Below are 9,449 nucleotides of genomic sequence, written 5' to 3' on the forward strand. Positions count from 1 at the left end.
GCCCCACAAAATGCATCCTTAATAAAGTATCCTATATATTACAATGCAGCCAGAACTTATAAACTATTATGTTAGTCTAGACTATCATCAAACATTCAAATAAAGTCAAGACTAAGTAAGATTTTAGGGTCTTTCACAATTGATTCATCCCAGCAACTTGTTCTCTGAATGTGCATCTTATTCTCTGAATGTACCACGAGAACTTTTCCAATTATAAAAATCATGGTACTTATAGTAAAATTTTAAAAAGTGAAAAAAGCAAAAAGAAACAATAAGAATTCATTTCTTTAAAAAAGGAATTTGTGTGCGTGTGAAACTGGGGATTCAGCCCAGGGCCTTCCATATGCTAGGCAAGTATTCTACCCCGAGGTATATCCCATCCCAAGAACTGATAACATTACTTATAACTTTTTTTTTTTTTTTATCTTTTTGAGACTGGGTCTTGCTATGCAGTTCAGGTTGGCCTTGAGCTCACTTTGTAGCCCAGGCTGGCTGGCCTCGAACTCGCAAGGATCCTCCTGCCTCAGCCTCCTGAGTACTGGGATTACAGGCGTGCGCCACCACGCCCAGCAACTTATAACCTTGTAAACATTCAGAACATCATTATAACTTTTAGCTCTTTGAGAAATTCACCAAAAGAAAAAGAAAAATTTCAATTCTCCTGACTCAGAAGCTCACTTTTGCTTCAGTACATTTCAGAGTTTTCTAACTTCTTGCTTGACTGAGAGAATACGACATGATCACACAGTCCCAAAGAAACTTATCTGACCTATGTAATGCTAAAAAGGAAGATTTTGATCTTAGGTCCAAATAAAACCTACAACATCCTAGCTCCACAAGGCCTCACTTACAGCATAAAATCGCATGTTGTGATTCAAAGGTATGGGATCAGGATCCTTTGACAGCTCAAACTGAGTGATCAATTCATAGAGGGGGACATAAGTTGGCTGACTTTCAAACAATGGAATTCCTAGAAAGAGAAGGATTAATATAATTATTCCATTAAATTCAACACATTGGAAAATTGATTTTCCCACAATTTTTTCATTTATTCATCCATTTATTAAAAATGCAATTACTAAACATTTACTAATATAAAACACCATAACATTTATACCTGTGAATACTTTTTTGGTGCCCACAAGATTATAATCTCACTGGGATAATTTGAAATTTTTTGTTTATTTATGTTCACTGGTGCTCAAAACTTTTAAGTTTTTTTTTTGTTTTTGTTTTGTTTTGTGTGGTGCTCAAAACTTAAATGTATTAGGGTTTGGTAAACACTTTTAAAAAGCAAGTAACAAAATTTACCTGTGCAGTTCTGTAGTTTCTGAACAAATGCTCTAGATACTGGAATTGGCTGAGGAAATTTCAAGAAGAAACAGGCAGGAAGATCAACACTGTTGGCAGTGGTAATTGCAGAGAAGGAAGGGGTCCTTCAAAAGAACCAAAAAAAATAGTTGTATGTTGACCAGACTAAAAACAAAGTGGACGTGTATATATTACACAGACGCATGCACGTAGTACATCAAAGTTCACTCTTACAAAAAAAAAAGTTCACTCTTACAATTTCCTTACAATTCCCAAACATTCTATTTTGTTAATGCTCAAGTATTTATTTCAGTATTTATTTTGGGACTGGAGGTGCACACGCTTAGCATGCAGAAGGCCCTAGGTTTAAACTCTAACCCCAAAACAAAGAACAACAAAAAGCACATTTATTTAGAGTAGAGACTGTGTTCTATGAGCAGACGTCAGAAAAGGAACAGTCAAGTCTATTCTCAATAAGGACAAACGAATGGACAAATGAAAAAGCCAACAACCTCCAGAAATTTAAAAAGACAAAGAGCCAAGTGAAGTATTTGTTTCACATTGGCCTTGAAGCAAAAAGAATTGACTTTCCAATTCTAAAATTATGTTTAACTTACCATTTGTTGTCAGCTGGATGTGACCCCATAATTAATGGTGCAATTGGGAGTTTATACATAGCAGATGTTCCTTCAATTGTCACTGATGCATTCATGCCCAAAGATCGAGGAACTGAGAATAGGAAAGAAAAAGGGTCTTCAAAGTAAACCAAATTATGGTAATCACCAAGTTAAAAAAACAAAACTTCTGTGTGATGGTTTATATCTGGGTGTCCCCCCCAAAGTCTCCTAGGTGGAGCTTTTGAGAGGTGACTGGATCATGGTGGTGTGACACTCATTAGTGGATTAGTCACCTGATGATTTATAGTTAACCATAAGGTTATGAGGTGAAGTCTGGTTGGAGGAGGCAGGTCTCTGGGGCATGACCTGGAAGGGTGTCTCTCCCTCAGTCCTCCCTTGACCCCTCTCTACTCTCTACATTCTATCTTGCCAAGAACAAGCCCCCTCTGCCTGACAGCAGTCAAATATGGACTGAAACCTCTATACACTATGGGCTGAAATAAACATTTCTTCTTCAGAGTTGTGGGTATCAGGTATTTTGTCTCAGAGAGACAAAGACATTCTACATTATTCATCAGCCATAATTTATTAGACATTTTAATATGAATCTAACTTAGAAATGTTCAAGGTGGGCGTGATGGCGCACACCTGTAATCCCAGCACTCAGGAGGCTGAGGCAGGAGGATCGCTGCACATTCAGGGCCAGCCTAGACGACAAAGTGAGTTCAAGGCCAGCCTGAAATGAGAAGTGAAGCCTTATCTCAAAAAGACCAAAAAAAAAAAAGAAAAATGTTCAAAAGTACCTGTCTAACCAATATTTCTTTTTGGCTATAAATAGAACAAAACATTGCAGTCCAAGGAAGAAAATTTTTGAAGGGTTCATTACAACACTTATTTCTGCTATACAATTTCTTTTTTTTTTTTTTCCGTACCGGGATTCAAACTCACAACCTTGTGCTTGCCAGGCAGGTGCTGTGCCGCTGAACTAAATTCCCAGCCCTGTCTGCTATACAATTTCAGAAGGCATTTAAATAGCATTATAAGCCATCACACGTCAGTGACAGGAGTCACTGGTGAGGAGGTAATATGCTATTTTTGACAACCTTTAGGCTGTAACTACTTGTTAGATCCTTCTTGCGTTATCTTTGTCTTCCTGAGAAACCACTATGAAGATACTACCATGTATTACAACAGCCATTGATATTTTCCTACTAATCTATCCATAACTCTGCAATGTTTGTATTGTTCCTATCCTATTTCGTAAATGGATGCATGTCTATTATTATGTGTTTCCTACAACAACCATTGAGAATAGTTAATGATTATTCAATTGGTCACTCATGTCTAGCTCTATTTATTTTCTGTAGAAGCCACTTTGAAGATACCAAAGTATAGTACAACTATTGATAATCTCCTACCTCTTTTGTCTGTAACTCACTATTATTTGTCTATTTGTTTTCCTGAGAAACTATCTTGTAGATAACAATATGTAAAACAATAACCATTGATAATTTCCTACCACTTTGTCCGTAATTTGGTAAGCCCCCCCATTATTATGTTATCCTTCTTTTATTCTTTAAAATAAAAAAAAAATAGCATTATAATTATAAATAGTAGTCAGATGTGGTGGCATATACCTGTAAACCCAGCACTCAGGGAGGCCGAGGCAGGAGGACTACATGTTTAAGCCCACCTTGGGCAACTGAGCAACTTAGTAACACTGCTGTCTCAAAAAACTGCCAAGGGTCTGGGGATATAGCTCAGCAGCACAAGCACCTGCCTGGCAAGCACAAGGTCCTAGGGATGTAGCTCAGTGCAAAGTTCTGGGTTTAATCCTCAGTAACCCCAAAGGGAGATTGATAAAATAAATAATTGATGTTACGAGAGTATCCAATCAGGTATTAAGCTGTTTCTCCCTATTTTGTGGTATGTTAAGTTCAAGTAGAAAATAACATCCTTTACATAGTTCTTAAACTTTCTTTTTTGTTTTGTTTTGTTTTGTTTTTCTCTGGTACCAGGAACCAAACGCACGACCTTGCGCTTGCCAGGCAGGGGCTTTGCCGCTGAGCTAAATCCCCAGCCCCCATAGTTCTTTAATAATGGATTAATTTCTTTCCTTTAAAGTAGTAAGTGGCCAGGGATATAGATCAGTGGTACAAGTGCCTGCCTGGCAAGCACAAGGTCCCAAGTTCGATTCCTGGTACCAAAATAAAATAAAATAAAGTAATATATAAAACTAATTATTTCCCATCAAAGAGTTTATAGTTACTCACTTATAAGGGCCTATTATATGTGTATATACATATATATATATACACACACACACATATATATACTGGGTGTGGTGGTGCATGTCTGTAATCCCAGCACATGGGAGGAACTCACTATGTACCCCAGGCTAACCTGAAACACACTGTGATCCTCGTGCCTCAACCTCTTGAGTGTTGGGATTAAGACGCGTATGCCATCATGTACAAATATTTTTAAAACATTGCACAAAACCTTCAGTTGTTTCACAGTTTAATTTTTACCATTATTCTCATGCAGAATGATAGGAGATGCAGTCTTATCATCCAGAAGGTCAGAAGGAGATGCATAGTACTTCAAGTTCATTAAATGACCTATGAAAGACAAGATTCATTATTCTATCTTTATTAATAAATTACAAGAAAAATACTTTCACATTTTTATAAATCTGTATAGAAAAAAAAGTTTCATAGCTATAAGCAGCATGTTCCAAAGCAGCTTGTGAAATGTGACAAAGAAGATTAAGTGTTAATTCTGAGAGTGACAATTTACTTCACAAGATTTGGAAAAAAAAAAAATACAAGGAAAGCAGATGCTGACACCTTAGAAATCAGTACAAAATACATTAACTCACTGGTTTCTCCCTTTGTTTGTATCTTATTATTTTATTTTTTATTTTTGTAGGTTACAGCATGTTATTTTATCTTAGTATATGTTTATAGTACATAATGTTTACATTCCTTGTGTGAGGTTGGTAGACAACACATCTTAATTCCTTCATATTTTCCTAAGCCTAAAATGAACTTAAAAGTAATGACGCTTCAACACAAATTAGGCATTCTTCTAAATATTCAAAACAGGGCAACATACCTCCACTCCTGGGAGTGAGATACCCAACACTTCCATGAAGAATCTTATCTAAAGGACCAGCATTAGTTGCTTTCCTGCAAGATAAATGATCCATGTTTGCTTGCATTTGGGTCCATATAGTCTTGGTGCACACTATGATACTGAGACCAAAGGTTAACGTCTTATAGTACTATCATTACAACTGTCTGTAATTGGAAATATATCAAGTATATTTCACCTTCAAAGTCAAGAAGATTATTTCCAAGTACATACTAGTATGTAATATGGCGAAGGAAAATTACAATTAGACCACTATTTGTAAGTTGTGAGTTCAATCTTGACAAGTTTTCTGATAAAATTTGCATCTAAAAACAACTTTATGAAAAAAAAAAAAAAAAACAAAAAAAAAACCAACAACTTTATGATTAAGATACTCAGAAAATGAAATGCAATCATCAATTTGGGAATACAAAGGAACTAATCAAGATGTATAATATGGGTATAATATAGATGTAAATATCAAATTGTAAACTGGGAAATGTTACTATCTGTATAATATAAACATCTATAATTTAATGCATATCTATAAAAGAAGCAATATATATTTAACAACTACTCCTCATTTAACAACTGAGTTTTTTTTCCTGTCTTTTGGAGACAGGGTTTCACTATGCAGTTCAGGCTGGCCTTCAACTCACTTTGTAGCCCAATCTGCCCTCAAAATCACAGCAATCTTCCCGCCTCAGCCTGCCAAGTGCTGGGATTATAGGCATGCGCCATCACAACCAGCCTAACGACTGAGTATTGTTCCTGCTACTAGGTCGTAAATGAATTAATCACTAAAATGAGGAATTTTGTATAGTATGTATAATATTCAGAACAAAGAAATGGCCAAAGGAAACTCTAACTTAATGAGCTTGATTTTATTTGCATAACTCTTACCTACAGTACTGCAATGTATAACATAAAACTACAGGACTGCCAGAAAGGTGGCGCATGCCTGTAATCCCAGCACTTGGGAGGATGAGGCAGGAGGATCGCCAGGAGGCCAGCCTGGACTACAAAGAGAGAGCAAGGCCAGCCTGAGCTGCACAGTGAAGCCACCTCAAACACACACACAGACATACACAAAAACTACAGGACTGTATTGTACAGTACAATCAGCACAAATTACAACACTATACTGTATCTTTTATTATTATTATTATTATTTTCATCTTTTTGAGACAGGGTCTCGCTATGCAGTTCAGGCTAGCCTTGAGCTCACTTTGTAGCCCAGGCTACTCTCGAACTTGCAAAGATCCTCCCGCCTCAGCCTCCCGAGTGCTGGGATTACAGGTGTGCGCCACCACGCCTGGCACAACACTGTACTGTAGAAGAAGCCACAATAAGGCTGCAGTTGCTCACATGCCTGCGTCGTAAGTCTGAATCAAGCTGTACGTCAGAACAGTCATTAAAAAGGTAGGTTAAAAAAAAAAGGTAGGTTGCTAGGCAAGGTGGCGCACGCCTCTAATCCCAGCAACTCTGGAGGCTGAGGGAAGATTGTTGCGAGTTTGAGACCAGTCTGGGATATAAAGTGAGCTCAAGGCCAGCCTGAACTGCATAGTGAGACCCTGTCTCAAAAAGACAAAAAAAAAAGGTTGTTGAAAGAGGAATCATTGTATATATCTATGCTACACATACACACATAATGCAGACATGCACATATTATATTATGTACAACTTATCTGTATTATGTGTATGGGTAACACAGATGTGTAAATTAGGAACTAATAATCCCCCTGGGTGAAAACTATAGGAGTTATATAACAATGACTTTAAGGCAAGGTATGGTGGCACAGGCCTGTGATCTCACCTACTTAGGAAACTGAGGCAACAGGATCATGAATTTATAGCCAGTTTAGGGATTTAGTGAAACCCTATCTCAAAATTAAACAATAAGGATTTGCCAGGTGTGGTGGCGCAGGCCTGTTATCCCAGCACTGGGGAGGATGAGGCAGGAGGATCTTTGTGAGTTTGAGACCAGCCTGGGCCACAAAGTCAGCTCAAGGCCAGCCTGAACTGCACACCAACCCGGTCTCAAAAAGACAAAAAACAACGAAAAAGCAAACAATAAGGATTTGAGCTATAGCTAAACACTACAATACTTGTTTAGCATATGCAAGGCCTTAGGTTCAATCTTCAGTATAGCCACAAAAGAGAAACTGACTCTTAGCCAGCCTTACCAGTACATAATTGCCATTTTTGATAGATCTTGTTCTAGGGATTGGAGAGCCAAGTACATTTTAGTCTTCAGTTTGCTGGAGAGAACATAAGGAGAAAATGAGTTAAACAGCTGAAAAATATACATACATATATAAACAGTAATACAGAAAGAAACCCTAAAGGGTGAGTCCATGTTGGAGGCACTGAAAATATTTTTTAAAAAAATGTTAGGCAGCTGGGTGTGGTAGCATACACCTATAAACCCAGTGCTCAGGAGGTAGAGGCAGGAGGATCCCTGGGAGTTTGAGGCCAGGCTGGGCTACAAAGTGACTTCAAGGCCAGCCCAAACTACTACTAAGAACAAACTTGCTGAGTGTGTCGCTGCATACATGTAGTTTCAGAGCTTGGAGGGGGTGCTTTGGCAGGAAGATTGCTAGTTCCAGGTCAGCCTAGATTACACAGTGAGTTCAAGGCCAGCTTGAGTTATATAGTGAGACTCTGTGTCAAGAAATAAAAAAAACACAGAAGAACCAACTTTAGCACTGGGAATGTGGCTCAGTGGTATAGTGCTTGCCTAAGATGGGTGAAGGTCTAGATTGAATCCCCAGCACCACCAAGAAGGGGAAAAAAAAGCTTTAAAAATTTCTTTGGTGGGGGCTAGGAATGTAGGTCAGCAGCACAAGCACCTTCCTGGCAAGCATAAGGTTGTGAGTTGGATTCACGTTACCAAAAAAAAAAAAAAAATTATTTTTAAATAAACTGATTTATCACTTTCAAAGCTCATTTTTAACACTAGCTAAATTTAGTTTTTATCTCTGCTTAGAAAAGCAAAGCAGTTTAACCGAATCCTAGGGAAGTTACACATAAAAATTACAAGCCAGTTCTGTAATAACTAATTCACTTCATGTTAAAACTCAGTATTTTGAGTCCGGTGTGGTGGCTCATGTCTGTAATCCCAGCACCTGGAGGCTAACGTAGGAGGACTATTGAAAGTTTGAGATAAGCCGGGCGTGGTGTTGCACGCCTGTAATCCCAGCAATCAGGAGGCTGAGGCAGGAGGATTGTTGGGAGTTCGAGACCAGTCTGGACTACAAAGTGAGCTCAAGGCCAGCCTGAACTGCACAGTGAGACCCTGTCTCAAAAAGACAAAACAAAACAAAAAATAACCTTAGCATTTTGAAAATTTTAGGGATTACACTTTCTTCTCACACTGTAATCCAATACTGTCAATCTAAAACATAAAGACAGAAGACTGAGCTACAATTTTAGTATGAGTGGAAATCAGGACTGACATAAGCACAAAATGACATAGATTTATACTGATCTTTTCAAAGTAGCAAAAAATATATAAATAAATATGTAAAAAAAATACTTACTTGTCTCCAGGAAGATTATAGAGATTAACAAGGCCCTTAAGGTGCTTAGAAAATTCATCAAAATTTTTTTCTCTACAGCAGTTTCAGGAAGAGGAGAAAGAGAAGAAAATATAACATACAATTACTTCCCAATTTTACAAAAATTTGCTAGAAATTACAGATATAAAAAACTGATTTTGATAATTTTTTACCCTAAAATCTCAGACTCAATCAAGACTAGAAAAAGAAAAGAATCTCTTTTATGTTTCTGCTCATTTTTCTAGAGGTGGTAATAAACACTATAAAAGTCAAAAGGAAGCAATAAGTCAAAAGACCTGAAAAATCATATATGAGGTACCTCCTCAATAATGAAATAGTTTAAGTAAATCACTTTCCTTTAATTTCTTTTTCACTTTCCTTTCCTATTAATATGTAACTCAGATTTGAAGTCAATAGAAAATAAAAATTTTAAGAATGATGGCACACTCCTGCAACCCCAGCATTTGTGATACTGAAGCAAAAGGATTGAAAGTTTGAGGACAACTAGACCACATACTGAGGTGTCTCAAGAAACTAACTAAATAAAAATAAGCCAGATGTGGTGACACATACCTGTAATCCCAGCATGCAACAAGCCGAGGCAGGAGAACTGCTGCAAGTTCAAGACCAGCCTAGGCTACAAAGTGAACTCAAGGCCAGCCTGAACTGCATAGGGATTTCCTGTCTCAAAAAGACAAAACAAAAAGCCAGGCATGGTAGCTCACACCTGTAATCCCAGCACTATGGCAGGCTGAGGTGGGACTGATACGAGTTTGAGCCCAGCCTGGGCTACAAAGTGAGTTCAAGACCAGTCTGAACTGCATAG

At 37.7% G+C, this 9,449-nt stretch overlaps 1 protein-coding gene across 5 annotated transcripts in view; it reads right to left on the reverse strand.

The window, feature by feature from the left end:
* The window catches only part of Med1 (mediator complex subunit 1), a 33,484-nt gene that overhangs the window by 10,427 nt on the left and 13,608 nt on the right, over positions 1–9,449 (reverse strand). For all 5 annotated transcript variants that reach the window (XM_005394308.2, XM_013519190.1, XM_013519189.1 and 2 more), the window contains 7 exons: positions 8,606–8,677; positions 7,250–7,324; positions 5,046–5,119; positions 4,460–4,549; positions 1,929–2,040; positions 1,312–1,436; positions 852–970 (listed from right to left, as the gene is read on the reverse strand). In XM_005394308.2, coding sequence (XP_005394365.1) covers positions 852–970; positions 1,312–1,436; positions 1,929–2,040; positions 4,460–4,549; positions 5,046–5,119; positions 7,250–7,324; positions 8,606–8,677 — 667 coding nt within the window. The remainder of the gene's footprint in view (positions 1–851; positions 971–1,311; positions 1,437–1,928; positions 2,041–4,459; positions 4,550–5,045; positions 5,120–7,249; positions 7,325–8,605; positions 8,678–9,449) is intronic.

This window comes from Chinchilla lanigera, unplaced genomic scaffold (assembly GCF_000276665.1).
Source record: "Chinchilla lanigera isolate Chin_1 unplaced genomic scaffold, ChiLan1.0 scaffold00050, whole genome shotgun sequence".
Classification (NCBI taxonomy): domain Eukaryota; kingdom Metazoa; phylum Chordata; class Mammalia; order Rodentia; family Chinchillidae; genus Chinchilla; species Chinchilla lanigera.